Raw genomic sequence first — 26,968 nt, forward strand, 5'->3', positions numbered from 1 at the left:
GCTGCAAGAGTGTCGAAGGTTCCGCTTTCCAGACTCATAACCTAATTCTTTTTTTTTCCTCCTTTTTTTCACAGGCTACATTTAATCATTGTATAAAATAAATTAAATTATATTTTAATTAATGAATATTAATGGCTTTCAAAATAAAATACCAAATGTGGATGCACATTTTTTTGGGTGCACCACACACTGCTGTTCATGTTTACTATTGTTAGGACTGAATCTTACACATAATTCCAGTTCAATTGGTGTAAATGTTTGTCATGGACAGTATTACTGATTTCAGTGATGTTGCACTAAAGTGTCTATTATTTGTTGCACAAAAGAAGACACAAGTTGTTTATTATGATTGTGTTGAAGCCAAAAAGGGGCAATATGTTCCCCAAAAAATATGTGTTCTTCTATATAATGTGAGTTATTAGAAATGATTTTTAGCATTTATCACAGTATCGCAATATTATCGATATTGTGAGTCATGTATCGCGTATCGCATCCTATCATGAGGTACTCCGTGATTCCCAGTACCAGTACATATATGGGCCACACAACGCCGCTCGGGCCTTTAATTTTGAGTGTTGACGGTGGGTGTCAGTATGGAACTAAATGAGTGTTTCTTTCTAAAAGGTTACTTCTAATATGTATCCTAATACAATAAGAGCTCATGTGATTAAGGATCTGATGTTCTTAGATCTATAGTTTTGTTCCCCTGTTTTCTAGAAAAGGATTTCTTCAAACAACAAATCTTTGCCTTTTATTATTGTCAGTGCATTCAGGACATTAATGGGTTTTCAGTTCACGGGTGTACATAAAAGGGATTCTGAAAGGACAGTGTGTTTCAAAGAAAAAATACTTTTAGCATGTCCATAACACATCTAATTGGATGGACCTCTTTGTAGTGGCAAGTTATATAACCTCTTATTTTCCGTTTGCGCCGCACGCTAACATTAAAAGCTGCGGAGATGGCTGACTGCAGCACTGCCACCAACGTTCAGACAGCTTTGCTCTGCAGTCTGTTCTCTGCAGAACAGCTGTATTTAAAATGTCCTCCTTGTACAGAAGGATATAAACGATGCGCCGTCTCACTTCATCTTTACTGTGATTCAGTGTTGGATTTGAAGCTAAACTGAGGCTGCAGGTTGGGCTGCACATCTGTCATCTGCATAAAGCATTCTGCTTTTCATATATTAAACTAAGCTGACATGTGTGGGGGGGGCTTGTATTGACTAACTGCAGCGATGTCCTCCGCTGCTCACGGTTGTCAGGTAACATTGACCCTTTAGATTTTTATAGGACTTGCCTTTGAATTGTTGTCCTTTAGGCTTGGAGACTCACTTTGGAGGAATTGGAGATGTCAACAAAAATGACAGAAACTTCTATTTGACATTTTCTTTCCACTTGAACCGATATTTTTGAAATGCTTCTTCTTTAAAAGCTACTTCTGGTTATCTGGTGTGATTCATTCAGCCTGTTTTTCCTGCTGTTCTCTCAGTCAGACTCTTGGATTTTCTGTTATTGTGGACATTTTGCAGTGCTGTCTGCTTTATAATTTTGCTCCTATTTTCTTTTTAGAGCTTGAGACGGAAAAAAAAAAAAAAAACAAAGTTTGTGCTCATGGTTGTTTGTGTTCTCCCTTGTCTCTTTCAGATTGCCAGCAGTCGTGGACGTCTCTGTCTTCCTTTCAGTTAAGCTCATCACCTGCAGGTAACTCCATCCACGGAGGAGCTGTTTTTGTTGTTTCCTGCTGTTCTGTCACGTGGCTTGAAGTCCCACTCCAATCATCTTTTGTTCTTTCTTTTAAAACGTTCCCCGTGGTCTTTTAGAACTGACTAGAAAAGCCTGTTGGTCTGGACCAGGAGTCTGCAACCTTTAACAGTAAAAGAGCCATTTGGGCTTTTCTACTGATCAAAACTTAATAGGAGCTCCAAGTCTTATTTTGATACTGCTGTGCGGTCATTACAATGTGTTTTTAGTCATACATATGAATTATACTTCTTTTTGTGGCATGAATAAAAACAGAAATCTAAACAGAAACTACTATTTCTTAACATTGTTCTTTACATTTGACATTTTTTACGTTTAATAAGGAGCTCGTAGGATTTCCTTTCAAAATAAAAGACAGCTTGTGCTAGAGCAGATCATCCCGGTGGAGCTCTGGACATCATAAGATAATATGTGCTTTAAACAAATAAAGGATCAAACTTTTTACCAAAGTTTTGCTAAGGAGGAAGCATAGAACAAGTCAGCAGGGGTGTAAAAAGCCAATTTACTAACCCTTACTTGAAAAAAAAAATACCACTATTTTGTTTTTCTTCAGCCAGAGAGCCCCTATGGAGAAGTAAAACAGCCACAAGTGGCTCCAGAGCTGCAGGTTGTAGACTCCTGGTCTGTACCGAGTCTGCTTAATTTGGTTCGGAACGAGTCCTGTGCTCTGTATTCTGACTGAAGCGTCAAACTGTCTGTTTCTTTGCTCCGCCCACATCATTCCTGGCCAATCAGTGAAAGGATAATGGAAGTTTTAAACTTTGCAATCCTTGTCAGGATAGTTTGCTTGTTCAAACTTTGTAATTTATTTTCCAATTTTGAACGTCTGTATCAATGTCAGGTACAATACTTTTTACTATGGATGTGAAAGATATTAAATACATATCAATAATGTGGATCGGTGGTGGGAGTAGCAGCAGTATCGCTTAGAGATGTAAAATATCCACGTGTTTTGGGTTAATTTTATGTTATCTTTTTGTAAAAAAAGTTGTGATCCTTACTGGGAAAAGTGCTTGAGAAATAAAGATATTCTGTTCTATTCTGTTCAGAGCTGTAACTAGTGAACTGAAATGAGATAACTGCAGGCAGGTGTGACCTCTCCTGGAGAATCCAGGTGACGGGGCATCCAGGAGAGGTCACAGCAGACCGGCACAGAAACAAAACATCAACGCAGAGACAAACAAGATCCAAAACAGCAAAATGAGAACTGCGTCATACTGTCCCGCTCCTACAGCCCCTCACACCTTCAACCTAACATTACTATATCAGAGCTATTACTGTCAGATGCCAACCAGAATGAGGAAAACAAAGACATACATGGATCTATTCGTCTACGACTAGATGAATTAAACTTTTGTGATCAAATATCCTCTTTTATATTTTTCCAAATGATTGGAATAAAAGAAATATTCAGAAATGCTATTTTTTCCTTAATTTCTTTTATATGTGTCCTCCATCATCAGAAAAAGAACATGTTAAAAACAGCTTTTTCATCTGAGTGGGTCTTTAACTTTTCAAGTCCTGCTTTGAACAAAGACCAGGATCTGATCAAACACTATCATTTTATGTTTGACTTGTGAGTAGCTGTTTCATCTTAATGACAGAGATGTGTCTTTGGTAGTCTCCCACAGAAGGTCCTCTGTGCTCTGTACTTGAGAAATGATCTGTTTGTCAGAAGACGCCATTTGCATCGCTGCGAGCTAACAGCAGTAATTAGGACCATTCTGCTTCAAGTCATTTCACACCTTTCTTTTTTAACACATCGGATTTCTGAACCTGTTCTATCACACGTCTCTAACTGGTGTCATTTGAAAACACTTCAGGTTTGGAGACTCTGCAACATCTTAGCAGAAAGCCTACTTTTAAAGCAACGTTTGTATTTTGCATAAACGTCCGCCTACAAGTAAACTAAGACTGAGACTTTGTGTTAGGGCTTCTTTAGATCACAAAGACGGAGTCAAGCACATACTCGCAGTGGGGTTTCTCCTAAGTACAGCATTGTCTGAACACGCTGACACCATTAATAAATATAAGCAGAATATTTAATGTGTCTAGAATGTTGAACACGCTTGTAGAGTTTGTGCCTTTTATTTCTACTTTTACACAAAACACTATAAATGCAAACTGACATCATTTCTTTCTGGAAAACTAGACGTTGAGTCAATTTCCCCCAAATGAAACAGCAAAACTGTTAGCAGATAATTCTCGAAATGCTCAGTGGTACAAGAGCTGTAGCTGCTAATTAGAGAGTGTGTTAACGTGGAGGAAGTTGGTTTCTGCACGTCTGTGTGCAGCAGGCATGATTGTAACCTCAGCCTGAAGCTGGAGCTTGCCACAGTACTTTGAGCTGTGGTTTTTTGATCTGCTGCAGTGTCATGAAACTTTACTCACAGCTTTCTGTTTACGGTGGCTAGATGGCTTTGTGTTGGTCTGCTACATTGGAAACCAGGGTTCGATTCCCAGGAGGCGCGATGAGCTTCATCCATTGTGGGTCCTTAGGGAAGACCGTTCCGGCTACTAACTATGTAGCCACAAATGGTCCCAAGTCTGGGTCTCGCTGTGCTTGTCACCAGCCTGAATAAAACAGAGGGTTTGTTAGAGAGGGCATACGGCGTTAAAATCTCCTTCAAATCAGTGATTTACCGTGGGGACCCCTGATGGGATGTGCAGAAAGGGGAACACTACTTTCATTTTACCTGAAGGGGTTCAATGTGGTTTATCATCATCATGATCAGCTTTTTAGAGGGAAAAGGTTCAACTAGAGTTGATGATTCAGAGCCAATGATGAAACCAAAAACAAATGTTTAGAACGTTTGCACGTGTGTCACTGCATGGAAAAAAAAGTAGTCTTTCAGTTCATGGTGTAAAGCAGAAAGACTCACTGTAGCAGGGGTCTGCAACCTAAACCTTAAAGAGCCATTTGCTCTGGTTTCTTACAGACCAGAATCCAGTGAGAGCCACAAAATCCCACTGAATCGTTAAAAAATGCACAATATTTATGCTTTTTTGGTATGAAAAATGTATTTATAAATGTAGCTTTTAAATATTTAGATAATTGAATGAAAACAGTGTCTATTTGTTTAAATAAAACCCACCCTGAGTCAAAAAAGGTCCACTTCCTCCTGCTGCAGCTTTAGTTCAATTAAAAATGTGGGACAGTCATTTTAAACTGCATTACTTCAAAGTTTTAACCACTTTAGTGTAATTTACCAAAATAAAAAAACTTTTATTTGACTAACTATAAGTTAAAAACACAAATTTAAAGAACATTCACTACAGAATTTCTGACAGTAAATTTTTTAGTTGTTTGACATGTTACAGAAAGGACAAAACTTAAATAATTAATATTTTATTCATTCAAGTGTTAGCATTTCTCATTCAAACTAAAGAGCCACAATAAAGGGATGAAAGAGCCACAGGTGGCAGACCCCTGCACTATAGCAACAAAATAAAACAATTTAAAAATAATAATAATAATAATAAAATAATTAAAAGTATTTAAAATAAATTTTTGACATGTTGTGATTCAACTTTCTGCATATTCCTCCAGGGGTCGACACGGTAAAACAGCTTTCACAGATTCACATACATAGTTTAGCAGAGAGTTTTACCCCAGATTCCCTTCCTGACACAAACCTATTTGTTATCCGGGCTGGGGACCGGTACAGGGAAACCAAGACTTGGGGCGCCTTGTTATGGAGAGAAAATAGACTCACCTCCATTTGTGTGAGTGTAATTCTGGATTTGTAGCTCATTCAATACATTTTGTGCATAAGTACAAAAATTATTATATAAAAAAAAAAAAAATACAAAATACGATTTACACATGCACAAATCATAATTACAACAGCTTGAAACTGATTACGCACACAAATCTTAAAAAAATTACGCACAAAAAACCACATTTACTCACAAATGTATTAATGTAAGACTTTTTCATGTCTCCAAGATTTGTCAGTGAGTGAATCATTAGAATGCTGGGTCATCAGAGTTTTCTTTTCAGCTGCTTTACATTTTGATTGTGAATATTATCTGGTGAAACTTGACATTTTCACCCTTTTTTTAATAATAAAAATACATTTCAAAAATACCGCTAGTGTAATTTGTTGAAGCTCATTTGGAGTTTAAAAGATTTCTGTGAGGTACCTGCAGTGTAAAACCCAAAATTCAGCAGACTGGGCTTGATGAAATAAACTTAAACATTTCATAAACAACATGGCCAAACCAATGGTGCAACAAAGCTGCTGAGAAGGGAAATAACCTGACAATGACAAATGGAAAACAAGACACTTCTATAGGCTGAAGACAAAATTAAATCAGGTGTTGATGATTATTATCACAGGATGATTCTAAGTTCAAACCAGGACCTAAAAAAACAAAATATCACTTAAAGATCAAACTGAACTGCACAATCCTCACAGGTTTAGATACGGTAGTTATATTAAACTTCTGATGAAAATGTTTTTTGTTATCATAAAACTCTTTTTACCTGCCCAGAGTGTTGTTCATCTTTTGGATTTTTTTATTGAACTTTCAATTATCAGTATCTGTCTTGCATTATGTTTTTTTATTCGTGGCAAAAAGGATTTTTGTTGAAAAGTGGAGCCAAAAAGTGAAATTGTTGAGAAAAGTTTGTATAGAAGGTTATACTGTTTATAATCGATATATATATATATATATATATACACAGATGCAGACAAAAGAGAAAATGTCTCCTCAGATTTCATTTAGAAATAAACAAACAGGTGGGTTATCCACAGAGGCAGTTTTACCTACGGGTAATGTTGACAATCACCTGGAGCTCAAACCTGTTTTTTTATTTTTCAAAACACAAAACCAAAAAAAAAAGAAAAAGAAAAAAAAGCCCACACGATTTTTATTTTTAAACAATTGCTGTTTTTCTAGACTAAATCCGCATATATCAATGTGAAGTTAATGAAATATGGACTTGAGCGCCCCTACTACTTTCATGTCAACTTACTGCTGTTATGGTAATTTTATGCACTGTCTTTGTGTGTAAGAAAATTGTGGAGGATGTGAACTCTCAAAGGGACGGGTAGGGGCTGCGACTCACCGTTGGATGGATGGATGGATGGATGGATGAATGGATGGATGGATGGATATGTTAGCATCCTTTTGGATATCTTATTACCGATAATTAAATTATTTTTACTATAAATAAAACTAAATAATCAATTAATAGGAGTACTATATAATAGGCATTAATATCATTTTTTCTCCCTGTATAATGTTAATAAATTTAAGTAACAGATAAAATACCAACTATTTTTGAATTTATTTAATTTAGTTGGTAACATACAATATTTCTTTTATTCACCTTATTGGTTTATATATTTGTGCTAACTTGTGTATTTACTTATATAGTTTATAAAATAACATACATCAAAATTATGCACTGGTATGTGTGCAAGCTGGAGTTCTTGGGGGCGGGGCTCAAGACTAACCAGGACCGCCTCTGGTGATCCAACTCCAGGGGTTATTGCAAAATTTGTGTTTCACGTCTAAAAATGCCAAAGAAATATTGCATTTCTACTAAGTTGACCTGCTTTTATGTTTAGTAATCAGAAAACCACTTTAACATCTTATGCTGAATAAAAGCTGGATTTTTTTGTGCTATAAAGCTGTAAAAAGCTTTTAATTTAGTACAATATTATTTTGTTATGGATAAATATGATTAAATTACATTAAAAACAAATTTTTTTTAGCTTCTTCCATTTACCTTTGCTTTGCTTAAGTGACATTTACAGGACAGACCAGAATAAATCACAAAAAATATTAGCATAAAATAAAGAAATCATGACTCAGAAAATGCTGTTGTTTTACCAGACTGTTGAAGTTGTTAATGTTGTGTAAAAAAAGAGTTGTGGTTCTGCAAGACAAAGAACCAAAGACACAAAACAAAGATGAATATTTTCCTATATTAAGACAAAGTAATAATAACTCATTAAATTAAATTGCGTTTCAGCCCACTGAAGCCACTAAATGTTTTATAGTGGAACCTTAATTGCCAGCAGTTAAAAAATAATAGCTATTTGAATCACAAAATGCTTGAAGTGACAGATAAGCAAACCCTGTTGCTGCAATTGTTTGCTTCCCTAATGCTGCTGATGATGTATGGCATGTACGTTAGTGGATTATTCATAGGTGGTGAATGATGGCGTCCTCCTTCCTCTGTGTAAATACGTGGAGACACAGGACAGAGCGTGTTTGCTTCAGTTTGTGGGAAAGAACAGGCTGACAGTGTTCAATGAGAAGGTGTTGAGCTGCATACATCACAGGAGGCACAAAGGAGAACAACTAAATCCATTTTTAGGGAAATAATAGAGAAGTTCAGACAGATGATATACATAAGGTTCACTCTTAACTGTGGATGTTTGGTCACATTTTCAACCTGTACTGGGAATACGACGGTGTAAAAAGTAGAAAGACTCATCAGTTACACATCAGTAGGGACAGATATTCTGTATTTTTCAGGCTATAACTCGCATATTTTTCCATTAGTTGGCCACGACGCAAGTTAAAGTATACTCTCGTATGACTTATATGTGATTTAAGAAAAACTACAACAACAACCACTAGAGGGCACTGTAGGTATGTGCATCAGTATTTACTATTGGCGGTAACGCAGAAGAAGAAGCGCCACTCATCTTTATTCCTCCACTACTCACTACATAGTGCACTGTATAGAGCGTTTGCCATTTCCTTGTCTGAATCTACTATTCCAAAATCGAGTGCCCTAGAAATTTCCCAGAAGTCTTTGTGAAAAACTAGCATGCATCAATGATCACTACATTTGCGAATATAGACCACAATGCATTGTGGTTGAACAATTGTTGCAAGTTTTTGATAAACTATCCACATTTTTATCATCAGAACACAGTAGAGTCACGTAGTGAAACGTTTCTTATTGATTCGATTTTCACTTTGCGAAATCAGTGACGTCATAAATGGCATTTAGAAAAACGAAATATGAAAGTTGTGAGCATGGTGTCCTAATTGCTTTAAAATCCAGGGCTCTAGATAGTCCTGCACTATATAGTTTTTAGCAGTTAGGGATTAGAATGGGAATTCAGATATATCCTGAAGCCGGGTTCACACCGGACACGGAAGCGCTGACATTTAACTTACAGAAGTACCCACCAGTTTAAAATTGATCATGGAGGACACATTCATAATTGCTGTTTGTGCGTGGCTGGAATCGCATGACACCAAGTCTTTCATGTATTGGAATAGAGCTGTTAGAGAAAAACCCTGGAGTAAGATTCATGACATTTCACACCAAGCCTCTTCCAACTGTAGACACCTAATATCGGGTGGCGACAGTTCACCTTTAGCTAAACGCACAATAAAGAATGCAAGTTCATATGTTGCACTAATATACTAGATCATTGCTTCATGAAGCTAAATAAACATTATGTGTTGTGGTAGTGAAGCATGAAGATATTCAGACTATTAATGCTATTTATTCCATTATTAGGATTTGCCTTTCAATGTCCATTCTTGTTCATGTATTTTGCTAAATAAATTTCTCCCTAACTGCCACTTATATAGGATTTTTTTCTTCTCTTTTTTCCCTTTTTGGGTTCTGGGATGTAACCTCTGGAGGAACTTATAGTCCTAAAGTGACGGTCGTTGAGCTTCTTAAACATTTGGGAGTTTCAGCAGAATGAGATGAGGGCAAAGAGGAGCAAACGTTGAACACGTAGGGCTGTTTTTCCTCCAAAACCCCTGGATGTGCTCTTAGAGTGAGGATTAGACTCCATCAATATCTCTGAAGACCAGCTTTGTTGTGATGCTCAACCTTCTGGGTCCCTGTGAAAAAATATCTGCTGCACAATGTAGAACAAACAGTTCTTGAAAAGCACTTTTGAGCAAGTGGAGACATCATCCTGGAAATCATCTGTTAGAAGGATTTAAGACCTTTACAGGGTTACCTCGTTTATCACGGGAGTTAGGTTCTAAAAAATAACTCACATTAGGTGAAAATCTTATAGTAGGATGGTTGAAGAAACATTGAAAACCTATAACCTTTCATTTTTATTTTTAATTTTGAACAAGTATATTCATTTTATTTAATTTATACACCATGCTTATTTAATTTAATTTATACATTTTTTAAACTGTTTTTTTCTGGTCTGACTCCACATCACTGGATATATGTAGCATAAGCTGGGGTTGTTAGTAATTGGAATAAGTATAAACATAAAAGGGAGAGGAAGGGGGCGGGGTTACTCCACCAACAGCTCCGCCCACATCTCAAAGAAGAGTTTCTGATTAACTACTTTCCTTTTGCAGAAAATGTTTCACTATTTTTGTGAAAATGACACTTTTTAAAAAATATTTGAGCTAAAAACATCATAATCATAACTAAGAGATCACTGAACTATTTTACAAAAGATGATCGGAGTGGAAAAGAAAAAAAATTCTTCCTTAAAGATAATTTTTAACCAGTCAAATGCATCTCATAAATCAATGAATGAAGATGGGGTTGTCGTATTTATCATTGAAATGACCTTTGCGGATGTTTCTTCTGTGTACGAGCAGTAAAAAGAAACCCCGGCATTCCGGATGTGCACTCCATGACCCCCATACGGAGAAACTGCAGCTTTGCAGACGACCTGGAGCTGGAGTCTGAGCGAGAGACGGAGCTGTCTCCTGCCAGCACAATCTCACAGTGAGTTTACCCCTGATGAATTATAATGAAGTTACATTACACATAAACAAAGCATTAAACACTATTTATGGGCACAAATGCTGCAAGTAAATTTTAATGAGAAGGCGCGAGAAGGTCTGCATGCATCTTCTGCTATTTGTAATTAACCTTTCTAATGTGCCAAGCCCAGAGGGCTCGTGATTCTCTAATAAGGAGAATGGCTTGTGCTTTCTGAGGCTTTTGTACAGCCACAGTCTGAGGCTGATATGAGGAAATGAGTGTTAAGTAACTGCAGTGTAATGTAAGTGCACAGTAAGTGAAACAAATGGAGCGACAGCTCTGACCCGTGGGACTTGCTTTCTAAACGACGGTGTAATGATGCGGAGTGAGAGCGGCGTGCGGCGGCGCTTTGGCAAAGACAACTCTGCTCCGCTGGCTTCAGACGACGGAACCAGCTGTTCTCACGGAGCAAAGCCGCATCAAACCCCACTCTAAACACAACCATCATGGATTCTGTTCAACGTGACGCTCAAACGGCGTCACTGATCTTTGACAGATTCACTGGCTAGCCTCTTCCTTTTTCTTTGGGAAAAGTTGAGAATTGTCACCATTTACAGGAATGGATTGTCAAAAATCCCCAAGCACACTTTAGTGTTATATTAGTCTGGTATTGCATTTCCACAGTGAAGCAAAATCTGTAAATATCCAAACTTTTTAGGAAAATAATAAACAGAAAAGCACAAAAAGATCGATCTAAATATGTGACAAGTACAACATTCAGCCTAATTTGTCAACATATTGATCTTTTACACCAGGGGGGTCACAGTGTTTTGGCATGTGAGCAACACGTTTCCATATTTTTCAGTGTAAATTGTGTGTTCTTTTTTTTTATAGTTTGGCCAGAACTGCAACATAGTTTAGCCATTTTACATGCAGACATTTTTTTTTTTACATTTTATAAAATTATCAATAAACATTCAGATTACCTGTTGAGATCCAAGACGCTTTGACCAAATTGAGTTTAGTTGGTCTGCTGCTTTGTTTTACGACGCTAAATTTACAACCTCAAATCTTGAAAATTTACAAGAAAAACGTAGTAGATTTACAAATCTAAATCTAGTAATATAATTTTTTTGGTGGCCCTAATTCTCCATCGTACAGGTGCGACTTAAATGTGACAAAAAGGCTCAAATGTTTGTTATTTTCCCGCAGATAACCACTAGAGGGCACTGTAGATGTGTGTATTAGTATTTGGAACGTGTTTACCGATGTCTTTTTTTACATTGTTCCTCAAGATAAATAAATGTGATCTCTTAAAACGTCCTCTGCATCTTCCCAGCATTGCAAATAAGATATACAGTCAATGTGTCTATAAAGCGATGAGGCTAAAAACTTTAGTCAGTAGCTCCTCCCACTCACAGCGGGAGTGTTACGCTTATGAACACACAGAAGATTTGACGCATGTCAAATTAGAGATGGTGGATGCAAACTTGGTTTCGTGTGAACACAGTAGTACGCTGGGATTGACATGACAGGTACCGAAGTGTCGCATTTTTCTTCCAAGTGTGGCGTATACTCTAGTACGACTGTCAGAGGATGTTCTATTATACATTCTGCATGTCAATCAAATGACGTTCTTCACGTCAAGAATGATGATTGGCTGACATTTTTTTAAATAGATTTTTTTCTTATCTATCCACATTTTCTTCTGCAAATAGGGAACCCCTGATTTAGACCATTATCACCACGTAAAAAAGCAAAAACAATAAAGTATTTACATTATTTATTGAGGAGGAAGAGCAAAATGTTCTTTTTGTGCATTTGTGTGACACAGAATGCATTAAACACAATCAAACCATCAGAAGGCCACTTGACTGCAACTATTACATAATTCCTGAAGAAATCAAGGTTACCTCCTTGTTGCTGGGGGACTTTTATGACAGAAACTGTTTGTCAGACAATGCTTGAAAGTGATAAAAAAAAAAGCTTTTTGAGTATATGCACTAATTATAGATTTATGAACCTACTAGAAGGAAAGTTCAAAGCGAGTCAGCAAGTCTGTGTCTGACCTCAAAATGAACCCAGCGGTTTCAGTTTCTTGTTAATACCTCGTGATAGCACGGCTTTATATTTGACTATTTGACTCCCAACACTCGTTTAAATTTTAGAACAACTCGCTCAAGGTTGAGTATTTTTCTTTCTGGAAAGTGAGTTTTAGGGCACAATGAGGCACAATTCAATTCATTTTCCTGTTTGTGAAGCACAACTAAAGCTGTCTTGAGGAGCTACACAATGAAGCTAAGAAATAAATATATTTATTATCTGATAGAAAGAATTGAATATTCTGATATTTCCTACCAAACAACATGTGGGGCGCAGATTTTTGTTGTAAATGCTCACATTAGGAGGAACTTAAATTCAATCTAAATTGTTAGGACTAGAATGGAGGAGCAAAGTTTCAGAACCACAATCAGAAAGAGGTCATCATGTGTGGAGAACAGCCGGTTTTTAGAGGGCAAAAAAAGAGATGGACAAATAAAAAAGCAATGGAGCATCTGTTGAATGATCTGTTGAGTTACAGAATGTGACAAAAATGATCAACAAATGATGCAGACTCACTCCAATCATCTAATAATAATTTTGGCCAAAATCAAAAACACTTTTGAATTTTTCTGTGACATATTTCTGCCATGCATCAGAAGTTCATTAAAAATTCACCTCTGAGTTGTGAGATTATGTTGGATACTCAGATACAAACTGATTTTCTTTAGTTGCTCCAAAGGCATCTTTTACTAATGGATATACGTTTAGTATCATACTATTGTATTAAGTTGAGTATCCACATACTGTAAGAGTGCTTATATAACATGGCCAGCCACTACAGCTCTGCAGTCATGGTGAGTGACACTGCTCATCCCGGCTGCAGCCTTCATATGAACGCTATTTGACAGTTTCCAGCTACCTGGTGTTGTTTCAGAGCCATCACAGCTTCCACATGACAAAATAACTCATGAACTCACAAAGCCCAAAGAATGCCATCAAAAATCTACACACTGGGGAGATCGTAAAATTGTTTCCAGTTATCTTTTAATTATGATTATGAAGTTTTTACCCAAAATCAAAACATTTTTTTGTATTTTCTTAGGTTTTTTTATGCAGAGCAGCTGCTGCTTATTGGAAATACAATACAACCCGCCCATGACCCTTTCTTATGACAGCTCTGTTTGAGCTAATGGCCTCAAGCTAATACTAGCTGTGAAAAAATAACGACAAGCAATATTGGATCAATTGAGTTCTTCAGTTTTTAGCCAGAATCGTAATTGGCTACAGCGCGAGTGTTAAACGCTTATCATGTCTCGCACACGTAAGCGTGAGGGAGCGGGCCAGAGACTTTGGGACGCCCACTTTAGTAGCTTTGTCATTAGTTTGAGCTTTTTCAAGCATCCGGTTTTCTGAATCAACACGATTTGAATTATAGATACTCAGAAATACAGTTTTAATAGTACTTTATTGTATATAGGTCCTTGAATGTAAGAAAAATGCAACAAGAACACGTTAAAAACACGAAAAAGACCATTTTCATTGGAGTGGGTCTATAAGAACAGAGAGATACCCATAATGTTATGCTTCATTACGGTACGGCACACTGATTATAAATGTTTTTATGACCACTTAAGATTTTTAAGTGTCTCTTCTATTTTTAAAGTCCCACTCCAATCATATTTACTAAAAGTGTTTCCATTGGTTTATTAATTATGATTATGTCGTTTTATCTAAAGTTAAATACAACAGTTGTTTTTTAGGATGTAGTTTCTGGATACCGGCTGGTTTCACCACAGCAGCAGTAGTTCATTAGAAGTTCACCTTTAAGTGGGCGGGACCACTGAAGTTGATTGACCCCTCCCCCCTTCCCCTCCCTGTCTCTGAGAGTTCTCTGTTCACATGCTCTCCTATGAGCTAACAGCCCCTCACACACCCCAAGCTAACATTATAATATGTTTTCATCCTTCAGATTCACAACAAGTTGACTAAAGAAATACTAAGAAATGCAGTTTTAATCCTAATTTTCTTTATGATGTCCTCCATTATCAGAAAATGTCACAAGAACATCTCAAAGACACCAAAAACATAATTGTAGTGGGTCTGTAAATATTTGTTTCTGATCCTTTTAAAGTTAAAATCTGGAGAATGTTAGTCCCAGTCCTCAGTGTGTCTGCTCTCAGTGCTGTTGAGAGAGCGGATGAAAGAAGATCTTCATCGTGTTGTCTGAAACATCAGTGGTGATCTCCTGATCAAAAGCTCGTCATCTCCAGCCCACCCTGCACTGGCATGAATCATTTCCTTGTGTGAGAATGGAATTAAAATCTATCCAAAGCAGAGTGGACTTCATCAGTGGAGATGTTCCCTTTTAAATTAGAATCAGACAAACTTCTTTGTAGGATTTAACAACTTTACGAAACAAATGTAATGGAAAAAAGTACAAAACAAATATATACTTTTTTTTTCAATTTTAAGTAAAAAAAATTAAAGTTCAAAATATATCTGTCATGTCTACTCATGTACACACACACACACCCACACACACACAAATATCCATATATATGGATATATATATATCATTTTAATTTTGTTTAATGAAGAAATTGTTCTTTCTTTTCCCATATCATAAGGTACACTTTAAAGTTTTGTGTTTTGTTCACAAAGCGACAGAGTGCTGCTAACGAGGCTAACGTGTAGCGGTGTTAGTATACTGTATTCTTTTAATGTTACTAACAAGATTGAGAGTTACTATGGTCACAATAACTTTTTTTTAGCAGTATTAGTCTGTTTTTTTACGTGTTCCAAACAAGGTTTGTCATTGTCGATATGCTAATGCAGCTAACTGTATCAGTTCTGGACTGGTTTCTTTTGTGTATGAATAACACGGTTGGGACAGTTAAGGTGTTTTAGCAGCTTCAATCTGTGTTTTTTTAATGTTGCAGGTGATACGAATACACTAATGTGACTAACGCGTCTAACGTGGCTAATGTGTCGCAGTGTCTGACTAAATGAACACCTTCATAAACTCACAGACATGAATTTTCCAAACTCTTTTAAGGAAATATTTTTTAAAGTAACAATTTGTGGTCTAAAGCATCAGTTTTAACTCATTCTTTGCTTATTCTTCTTGAAAGAAGTGTACTGTGCGATCTCCACCTTGTGGCCAAACTGAAACGTCCTCCAGGAGAAGCAGAACAATGTTTACAATGTTAATGATCTGACCACTTTTGTTAAAACTTCTCCTTTAGAGAATCCATGTAACACTGTACGCTAGTAACAATCTCATTATTTAAATAATACATTTTATAGAATATGAACTGTATCAGATTAATATAAATATATTCAAAACATATAGTAGATTATTAATGTATTTCTTATCACTTAAGTCTAAATGTGTAAACTGAATTGAATTGAATCAAATTAAACTGAGAGGATCGAAAGAATAAAAAAGAATAAAAATGAAATAAATAAATAAAGAATAAAATAAATAAAAAAAATTAAAAAAAATTTGGAATCAAATTAATCCAGGCTCTTGTGACTCGAATCAATTCTGGGAATTATTATCGATACCCAACTGTATAGATCAGAGCACCTTATATATACGACAGTGTATATACGAAATGTTCATTTCTTGAGGGTGATCCTCATACATCAGTGTTCCTGCAGTACAGAAAACACATTTGCCATTTTACTTGTTTTCAGTACAATATTCCTTTCATAAATGAAAGGGGATCACATAGCTGCTTGCCGTTTTGTGTGAATTTGACACTACATAATCTGAAAAACTCCCTTTTCTCTGCCGTTTGTAGGTACACAACAAGGCTGTAACAGATCTGTCTCCTCAGCAAGTTGTCTTGACGATGTGCCCAGGGCTCTCCTAACTCCCTCATTTGCTGCTTTTTCAGAGTAAATGGCCATGATAAGTAACTGCTATTCAACAATTTCCAGAACCTAATAATTGAGGCTAAATGCCTCAAAATCACTCAGTGCTCTGTATGTTTTCAAAAGACTCCCCCAAAAAAAAAAAAAAAAAAATTGCGCTTCATTTTTCTTACCATCCGTCACCGTGGCAACATGCACAGAAAGACAAGTCAGAAGGCAGAAGCTTTGATGTAGACTGAGCAGTAATTGTGAAGCACAGGCATGCTAAGTGTTCTCCTCTAAAGTGATGAGAGTTTGGGTACAAAGGCCATGTCAGCCATCTTTTGATAGACTTGCAATTTTTCAAAGAAATATAAGACTCTCATATGATTGCTTTTTCTTTAAATATTTTTACAGGGTCATCTCCTCTTTGTGTGCTGCATCCCTTTCTTTTCTTTATCTTTTTTCTTTTTCATTTTTCTACGAACAAATTGCACAGCCTTTTAGAAAACTATTGTGAAAACATTTCCACTACAATCTCTCCACAGTTTGACGGAGTCTCACCGAAAAGCCATCCGTGTGGTCCAGAGAATGCGTTATTTTGTGGCCAAGAGAAAATTCCAGGTAACTATTTTTTTAAACAGTAAAATACATTGTTAGGTCATAATTTTTGGGTGATGGTGGTAATGCCTTAGACCCATGCACCTCTACGAGGGTCTTGTTGCGGTTTTTGGGGACCATGGAGGGCTGACTGGTGCAGCTGGATCTTAAGGGGAGTGCAGGTGTGTGTCCCTTTGAGGCTTTGCAGCTATCTTCAGGGACGTCTTTAAAATGGAACATGTTGTTGGTAAATGGACAAGGATTAATGCATGTTACACACTTATGATGTATGGAATCTGTTGTATAGCACCACTCTCGTTACTCTGACAGACTGAGTCAAGCACACCTGTAGAAATAGAAAATCCAAAAAGTACGTGAACATTTTTGCTCTATTGAATCACCAAGCAGTCTTCGTTTTGTGCAGGCCAACTACGACACCATTCAAGTTTTGCCCTTTTTTGTCTGCAGACTCATTAGGGCCTTCACTCATAAGCAGGGGCGTTCCCGTAAGAGAATTGGAGGCGGAACGCCACTCCAGTTGGAAGGAGATCAGCTGTTCGGCCTGTTTTTGCTGTATAACACACGACAGAAGCCGTGGTCACTCTTATGAAAGAAAAAATGACACTCAAGCTTGGCGCAGGGAGCGCTTTATTTGGATGTTTGCATTGTTTTTAGAGGCGCACCGGCCTGTTGATTAAATGTTCTGGATCTCTCTCTCTCCCAGTCTGCTCTCCCTTGCTTCCTTAACAACACATCCTTCATCTTCTTAGCTAGGCCTTTTCGGGGTCGCGGTACTGCCGGAGCCTAACCCGACTGCTGATGGGTAAAGGCAGGTCACCAGTCTGTTGTAGGGCCTCAATCACACACACATACACTCTCACATTCTCACTTAGGGGCAATTTAGAGTCACCAATTGACCTATGAAGCATGTTTTTGGAGGGTGGGAGGAAGCCGGAGTCCCCGGTGAAAACCCACGCATGCAGAAGATGCAAACTCCACACAGAAAGGTCCCAGGTTGGTGTTCCTGCTTTAGGTCTCCCAGCCAGGATTTGAACCGGCGCCTTCTTGCTGTGAGGCAAGAGCGCTAACCACTGTGCAGCCCCTTAACAGCACATCTTAATTCTCAAGTCATCACATACTGACATTTGGTTCAGGACCCCTACGCCTCACTTTTTGGGTGTACACAACTCGTCGTTTTTGACGTGCTGGCTGTTCCAATTAAATCCCAGGTCCACAACCTCCGGGCCGCAAACCAGAACTCTAACCAGGCCCCGGCTCGCGTCTGGTGCCGCGTCTGGTACCCTGTTGGGCTCAGTTCAAGTCTAGTACCAGTTCGTGTCCAGGACAGTGTCCGGTACCGGTTTTTGTCCAGTACCACGCCTGGTCCCCCTTCAGTCCCTGTTCGCGTCTGGTACCGGTTTGGGTTAGGTAATGTGTCTGGTACTCTGTAGGGCCCAGTTCGCATCTGATACCGGTCCAGGACAGCGTCTGGTACCGGTTTGGATTTGGGTCCGTGTCCCGAGGGTTGCGGACCCTTGATTTTACAATCAGCCAGTACGTCAAAAAAATGGAAAATGCCATTGAGACACCAGGGCCATCAAGCACTCTGAATGGATCTTTGCCAAAAATTGAATGCCTGGCTGTCAAAATGGCCACAGTGTTAAAGATCTTGGATTGTCTCATGGGGGGGGTCATAGTACCAGCATAACAAAAAAATCTACTTTCCCCCATGCTTATAAGAGCAGTAATAACTAAAGCCCCATCCACACTGGGCATGTGTGGCGTGTTTAAAAAACGTGCTGAACATGGGATTTTGTACATGCGTTTAGCATAAGTATATCACTACCAGATACTAACGCATGTAATCCCAGTTGGAAGTGGGTTGGTGCAAAAGTTGAAGCAAAGCGAATCTTGCAAATTTGCTCCAGGATTTTTCTATCTCACCTTTATTCCAAAACATGAAAGACTTGATGACGCATTTTGTCCGGGCACAAACTGCACTTATTCATTTCTTCCACATGATAAATTTTCAGTCGTCACTAAGTCACTAAAATACAAGTCCCTGATTGCTCAACTGGAGCTCAGTTGCCGAGGATTTTGTGCGTAGAGCCCAAAAGCTGTCGTAAAAACATTAGTGACGCTTGAATGCTAGAGTTTTGAACGGAAAATCCCAACGCGCTCACATACGTATGTTTACATTGACTTTTCATTGAAAGTAGTTGCTAGAATGCTTGTTTCTGTCAGAATTTCAGTGCATGTATTTATTTTGTTTCAAATTTCAGGCTACAAATGACTAAACTACAAACTTTAAACCACAGAAATGTTTTTTTTTAATACATCAAAGACTGTGAATGAACAGTTAAGGAAAATGGCTGTAGAGAAAAGCGGGTGCTGACACAGCGGGTGTTGCTTAGACTGATAAAACAGAATTATGAAGTTAAAGAAGCTGCAGTGCTTTCAGTATCCCTGGTCCCTAGAGTCAAAGTGTCTTACAGCTAAAACACTCCTAGGCTTGGATCAACACTAAATTCCTAAATTCAAACTGGCAAAGGCTTAAGCATGTTTGACATAAAAACCTTATGGCAGCCATTTATGACAAATCCCGGGCCGAATTTACGGCAGACTTTGAAATTGTATAACATAAGCCACTGAAAGAGCAAGGGGAAGTTGAGACTGAGAGCCCTGCAGACTCAGACACAATCTGCAGCTTAAAACATTGATGTGCTACAGCATCACGGGTGATTGTGGATTGTTACCAAAGTGTCCAAACTGTCAGGCAGAACGCAAGCAGAACATTTGTGGGAACAGCGCTGCAAAGGTAGTGTCGGAGCAGCGGAATTAAACATGTTCATGGTGGTTGTTGTATGTGTATGATGTGTAACTGTTATGCTACGTGATGGAAATCTGAAAAATTTGTGTTTGGCTGTAAACCTCGCCACAACAAGGAAACCTCCACAGTGTCTTTTTAGAGCATCGTTTTCCTCAAGAAAAATAAAGACTGCCAAGAGAAACGGGAAGAGCGGTCTAGTGTTTAACAAGAGCACTATAATGGGATGCAATACTAATTTGACCTTGGGATTTTCTTTCTCCTGCAGCAAGCCCGTAAGCCATATGATGTGCGAGATGTGATTGAACAATACTCTCAAGGTCACGTCAACCTCATGGTGAGGATCAAGGAGCTTCAGAGAAGGTACTTTTCTTTTTCTTATTTCTTTAAATTACATCCCCTAAGTATGGTACGGTGGTAAAACTGAAAGTTTTGTTCAACGGAAGCAGGCTCAACAAAATAAAAAAAATATCAGAAATCCGATTCCATCCCGATGAAAACTGTTTGTGGTGTTTTAACATGTTGGATTTTTCTGATGATGAAAGACATATATTAAGAAAATTAAGCATAAATTTCATTTTTTGAGTATTTATTTATTCAAATCATTGTGAATCAGGAGAAGATGAAAAAAAATGCAGTTTGAAAAAGATTTGCATCAACGGTCCCGCCCAAAACTCAGGGACAAATATCTAATTAACTCTTACCGCTCTGCAGAAACTATCCATCCATCCATTTTCTTGACCGCTTTGTCCCTTTCGGGGTCGCGGGGGTGCCGGAGCCTATCCCGGCTACTGATGGGCGAAGGCGGGGTACACCCTGGACAGGTCGCCAGTCTGTCACAGGGCCTCAACCACACACACATTCACTCTCACATTCACACCTAGGGACAATTTAGAGACACCAATTCACCTATGAAGCATGTTTGTGGACGGTGGGAGGAAGCCGGAGTCCCCGGTGAAAACCCACGCATGCACGGGGAGAACATGCAAACTCCACACAGAAAGGTCCCAGCTGGGATTTGAACCGGGGCCTTCTCGCTGTGAGGCAAGAGCGCTAACCACTGCGCCACCGTGCAGCCCAAAAATGAGGAACGCTTCACGAACTTGCGTGTCATCCTTGCGCAGGGGCCATGCTAATCTTCTCTGTATCGTTCCAATTTTAGTGTATGCACTAGAGAACTAGTGCTGCAGAAACTATGTCTTAGAAAACATGTTTTTTTTTTTTTTTATATTTTGGCTAAAACAGCATTATCATATTTAAAAGACCACTTAAAAGAAGGCTTTTACAATAGATGAAAAGGTGATTAGAGTGGGTTTTTTTTTACTTTACGAGATGCATTTGCACATTTGAGGATCTTAAGTAACTCGTATCAGGAAAAAACACGAATTTATTCAAATATAATTAAAGCCGGGCGCAGCTTGTACTTCACCGGCTCTCACTGTGTCAGGGATCAGCCATCAATCTCCACCTCTGACCACCAGAGGGAGCTCTCACCTGAATGCTAACCAGCTCTGTCCACACCTGTCACCTTCCTGCCACATCAGCTGGTCATCATCAGACTCATCATCCTCAGTGTATTTAGTCACTCTCTGGACTCTGTTCTGTGTGAAGTATTATATTTGCCTTTGCTACAACTCCAAGCAGTCTATTCCATTTGCCTTCTTGTGTTTTGACCTCTGCCTGTCTCCTGACTCCCTACCTCGCTCCTTGTCTGACCTTTTTCCTGGATTTTTGACCTCGCCTTGCTTTTGCCCTTGTCGGATCTTCTGCCATTAAAATCTGTTGCATATGGATCTCAACACCTCAGCCTCTTCGCTACACACTGACCCCCAATTACTGGTTTTTTACCGGCCTTCACTGGCTAGACAGCTGCTTTAGGGCCTTCATCTTGCCCTTTAACTCTGCCACCAGGGTCAGAGCTTTGTGTTACAAATTCATAAAAATACTGTTTTTCAAAATAAAAGCTTTTGTCTTGGTTTTATCGCCATAGCAACCATTGTAGTTTTTGGTTGTCTGGGGATTACAAGTAGGTCTATGTCATTTTTAGGCAAATTGGCAAAATTAAACTTCTGGATTTCCTTGGCAACAGAGGTTTTTTGTTAAAAGGTAACACAAGAGGACAGTTGGAGGCTGACTCCACTCTCAGCACGGATTTGAAAAATGCAAAAAAGGGGCGAGCTGAGTGGGGGAGGTGTGGTTTGAATCTATGATTGATAGTGAGGTTAACTTGAGGTAACGTGGTCACTCAGCATCTTCAACATGGAGAGTGGTACTGAGCAAAGTGATGTCAGTTTCACCACAGAACTTCCTCTGGAGGATTTTTCTCCTCCACTTTCTCCTGAGGCAGGCGTTCATAGTCCAGACTGAAGGGGACCCGTGTCTGAATGGTAAAGGGATTCTAGCATCATAAGCTATTAAAGGCTTATGTAGTAAGAAACAATCCTGAGTGAAATATTGATTGCAAATCCATCACCAGGACAGAGTTCACTGGATCCAATGCCAATTGCACTCAACCACTGTTGCCTAACTTCCAAGTCCACTTGTTCAAGACAGTAGAAGGGAATATACATACGAGTCATGCTAAAGCTAACACGATAATGAGCGACCGTTACAGATTCAAAGATGGGCGGGGCTTTTATACTGGAGCTGCAAAGCATAATGACTTCTGGAATGATGTGGGACTTACACCAGTTGACCAATCACAAAATTCAACTGTAATACCTCGTTTCAGCCTGACACATGACTGTACCCTATAAGTTCAGGAATTAAACAAGTTTATTTTAAATTATCAAAAATGTGGGAAGGACCAACAGACAGCACTTTAAAGCCCCACTTACAGAGGTCAACACTAAAACCAAATATGATGTATTGTTTGGTAACCCTTTAACCACACCCACATTCCTAATATATTCAAATTCATATGTTGTTTTGTTCAGCACAAGCCAACAATTCACATGTGGAAAGTTTACAATATTCTAGTAAAAATGCTAGCAATTAAGGGGGACCACTTTTTGTCACGGTAATGCAATTCAAAATCTACAACCTCTAATTCCAACAAAACAAATCTCCAAGAAGCTTCCCAACGTTGCTTGATCAGCTGGGAGGTGATACATCAAAATCCCTAGGAGTTTAAATTTGCTTAAGATAATTGCATTTTCTTGTTATTGTTGTTACAAACTTCAAGATGGTGGCCTCTTCCCAAGGTCAAAGGTCAATGAAACTTGGTGGTGGTTCTTGACTTAACCTGGTGGCGTGTGTGTGAAATTTCATGAAGATTGTTCGAAATAAAGCATTTTTCCCAAACTGTGCAAAAATTAGAAAATTTGGCACTTTGCCGACAATGGTCACCGAGCCATAGTCCTGTGGCCATCCTTAAATAACTTCGAAACCTCTTTTGGAAATCCCCGAAATGTGTGTTTTTGTTTCATTAGTGGATTTTGAAATGAATTTTTTTAGCTCCATTATAGTTTTTAATCCCTATTTATTTTTGACGGTTTCGCCTCCTGTGATGTCATCATTTTTTGGGCAGGGTTGTTCACTGTGTCAAAAATAACTTTTCACCAAGTAGTAGGTATTGTGCAAATTATGGTGAGTTTTTGAGTGTGTGGCACGGTAAGTTCTTCACTCAAAAGTGCAATGAGAAAGTTGTTTTGCAGTACAGGACTGCTGCGAGTCATAAATGTTCTCAGACAAAATCAGGTCTTAATTTAAACACTTCAAAAGTCTTTAGCTATTGCATATTTTGTCATGAATCCATGTAGGATTCATCATGCATTCATTTTCTTCATCACAAGCTAATCACAGACGTATTATTACATGTTTTCACCACACTTGAAGGATATTAGATTCATTAATGGTAATTTATTTGAAAAACTCTAGCTGGTACCAAAGGTTCCTGAGGACTTGGCTTGCTCTGAAAGCATCAGATGTAATTAAAGAGGGATTCTCTGGGCATCGTTTCTGACTTCATCATTGTTTCCTCAGACTGGACCAGTCTTTAGGGAAGATGACTCTGTTTCAGACAGGATCAGGTAATGAATCACTGCACTTCACGCTCATCACTGTGACACAAACTGTAGACCTAATTCTTGTCCTTGTTTTTCATGAAGACAGAGCCAGAGACAAAGGCAACAATTCTATTGGATCCAGACTCAACAGGATGGAGGACAAGGTGAGACTGACGCATCATTTGAAAGTGACACTCACCCTCCCTCAATCTTCAGATGTTTGTTTTCTCTCATGTCATATATAGATTTGTTTTTGTTCTGAAGGTGAAGGCTTTTCTTAAAGTTCCACTCAGATGACGTGGCCTATTTTAAAAGCATTTACAGTCATCTTTAAATTAAGATTATGTAGTTTTTAGTGAAATCAAAAACCTATATTGTTTTCTGGGGCATAGTTTCAACAGCTTAATTCTCTATATGTCCTTCATCATGAGGAAGATTCCACAAGGAAATTTGATAGAATTAAAAAAACACATTTAAACAATGCAAAAAGGCAGCATTTGCAAACATATTACATCCTTATGAGAACGTATACTTTACCAGAGATACAGATTGGCCTCTAATAAGATTTTAATTTTATATATTATAGCAAAGAAATCTGTTTAAAATTCAAAATAAGAAGTTTACAAAACTATGATTGCTTCTAAAACAAGTAATATACGTTAAAGTGTCTATGACCCGAAATCAATAGATGATGCAGAGACGTGAACCACCTGATGCAAAGCAAAGGGCTGTTGCTTACCCAAACTCCATTCATTTCTGACTCCTATTATCCAGCTTATACCATGGTCACCCATGAAATATATGAATATATAATCTGCACTTTAGTCTTCTTGTTTTTTAAGCTTACATGGTTTTTCACAAGAAGAGAATTAAGTGAGACGTGGTGGTGTGTAGTGTCATGGTAACATCCACTGAGCCAGCACTGGCCTTGCTCTGCTGCAGCAGAGGAATGTGGTATTTATACTAAACGTCATATGAAGTGATACAGAACATCATTTCAGAGGGAAAGTTCACCCTTTATCGCTTTGTTCAGATGTCGCAAAAGTTTGTTTCAGAGAAACAAAGTCATTCTTTGATAGTCTTTATTGAACGAAGTATCCACCATTCATTCCAATATGTAGATGTGTATTAGCAAACAATTTGTTTCATTATAACAGTATAACCATATACAATCAGGAATTCACTCTGTATCATGCAATAAGGTAAGCAAGACAGAAAATGACCTAATAATAAATGTAACATTGCCATTGATGGTTAAATTTAATAGAGATTCTGGCATGTCCATCATATAGACATTTAACGGACAGAGATCGTCTGTCTTGCTGTCATGATAAACTATGGAATAAAGTCTGTTTACCCACTGTATGTTCCAAGCTTCTGCAATATTTAGGGTATGTGACCACATTTTCTTTTTAGGTCTCCATTTTTGCCGTCAATTATCACTTTTCAATGGACACCCTCCAACCAATCAGAATTGAGTATTATGAACCTTGTCACATTGTGAAGCTCAAAAGCACCAGGCATGTGACACGTGTTCAAGAATGCGCTAAACACGCATTCTTGAACATGAGTATGGCCTATAGCAGGGGTCACCAAAACTGTTCCTCCAGGACTACCGTCCTGCTTCGGAAGATGCTGATTAGCTGGATTGAATCATCCCAGTTTCTGATTGACTGAACTTACTTGATTCAGGTGAGCAGCAATTACTGAACCGGGTTTTTCTGCAAAACAAGCAAGGACCCTGAAAGAACAGGGTTGGTGACCCTGGCCTGTAGTGTTCACACTTAACAAGCAGGAAGGGGCTTTTACTTTGTTTACTGGAGCATGTCCACCGCCTACAGTTGAAAGAGTCTTGATGTGAAATGTCAAAGCGCTGCAAATCTTAAGAACCCTGATCTAGCCTTTCTCTCTCGCAGCTCTATTCTGATATGTGAAAGACTTTGTGTCCTGTGCACAAACTGCAAATATTAATTTCTCCTCCATGATCAATTTTCAAACAGTTGGCATTATGAATTAAAAGGGTTCAAATTTGAGTGGTCAAAGTTCAACCTGGTTTAACTTTCAACGTGCGTTCAATGGTCTCACGTATTGTAGAGCCAAAGACCGGTCATAGAAACTTGCGTAGCTTCCGTGGTCGTAAGAGATTTGAACACGGAATCCTGAAACATGCATTTATGTGTTTTACATAGACTTTTCATAAGAAGTTATCCCTTGTATGCGTGTTTCCAAGAGCAAAGTAGCTTTAAAGCCTTGTCTCCAATTTTAATTTGCCTCTTGCAGATCTCTCACATGGACCAGACTTTGACCCTTATTATGGAATCCCTCACCTTCCTGCTAGACCAGAGGGAATCTGGGGGCAGTGAAAGCAGAGGCAGGTCGAGGCCTCGACTCAAACGGACTGGTAACGTCCTACCCAGCCAGGAAAGCCTTCCAACCTATGAGCAGCTGTCTTCCTCCCCTTCGCCCCTGTCAAACACAACCAGCCCTCCAATCAACCCTCCCTGCTGCTTGACTGCCAGTCAGGATGAGAGCTGCTGAGACTTGAATACAAACACTTGTTTGATGTCATGGAATATGGCTATTTATCCACCATCTTTAATATCAAGCTGCCAAAGATTTGCTGAATGTTGAGTATGTTCATCAGAGCATTTGGGTCAGGAAAGTTATTTCCAGCAAAACATGCTGCAGAATTTGTTTTCATTATGGATCTTTTCTTAGATATTGAGTTTTATGCTCAAAAATGTCTCAAGGAAATGCCCAACACACTGCACTGTGCTGATGTCTGTCTATGCAAAAAGTTCTGACAACTCCGGTGCAAAACTCTGTTGCTGTGAATACTTGCGGTAGTGACATTCACATATTTCCCATGGGTACAATGTCAAACATGTCACGTTTTTTTTCTTTTTTTGCTTCTTAAACTAGATTAGTTTTTTTCTTTTATGGTTTCAAAATGACATGAAAGCAAAAACATCCAAGGCAAAAAGGATTGCTTAATCAATAATCACTAACACACCCTTTTGACAAGAATCCCAACTTGAGAAAATTAGTTTCACAAAAATTCGCTTGATTTCTATGTGGGGTTTTCAGCAAACTTGTTCTTTAATGGCCTTATGCTTTTTGTAAAACCAATTTCCAATCATTTTTGCACCTTCCCTGAAGGACTTTCCAGAGGTTTTCTAAGGTGTTTCATTGAGCTTT

The 26,968-nt window shown here is 38.4% G+C and overlaps 1 protein-coding gene and 1 non-coding gene across 2 annotated transcripts; one reads left to right on the plus strand and one right to left on the minus strand.

Annotated features, from left to right (window-relative positions):
- Positions 1 to 1,644: 1,644 nt before the first annotated feature.
- kcnq1.1 (potassium voltage-gated channel, KQT-like subfamily, member 1.1) lies at positions 1,645 to 26,968 on the plus strand (the record flags this gene model as incomplete). Its single annotated transcript, XM_036216551.1, is given in 7 exon segments — positions 1,645 to 1,701; positions 10,327 to 10,456; positions 16,885 to 16,960; positions 20,032 to 20,126; positions 23,748 to 23,794; positions 23,873 to 23,934; positions 26,051 to 26,968. Coding segments are annotated over 7 exon segments (725 nt in total), but the record flags the coding sequence as incomplete, so codon positions are not given.
- On the minus strand, positions 20,843 to 20,948 carry LOC112161328. The gene has a single exon (XR_002921858.1). It is a non-coding gene; the product is annotated as a U6 spliceosomal RNA (small nuclear RNA).

The sequence above is a fragment of the Oryzias melastigma genome, linkage group LG3 (genome assembly GCF_002922805.2).
Source record: "Oryzias melastigma strain HK-1 linkage group LG3, ASM292280v2, whole genome shotgun sequence".
Classification (NCBI taxonomy): Eukaryota; Metazoa; Chordata; class Actinopteri; order Beloniformes; family Adrianichthyidae; genus Oryzias; species Oryzias melastigma.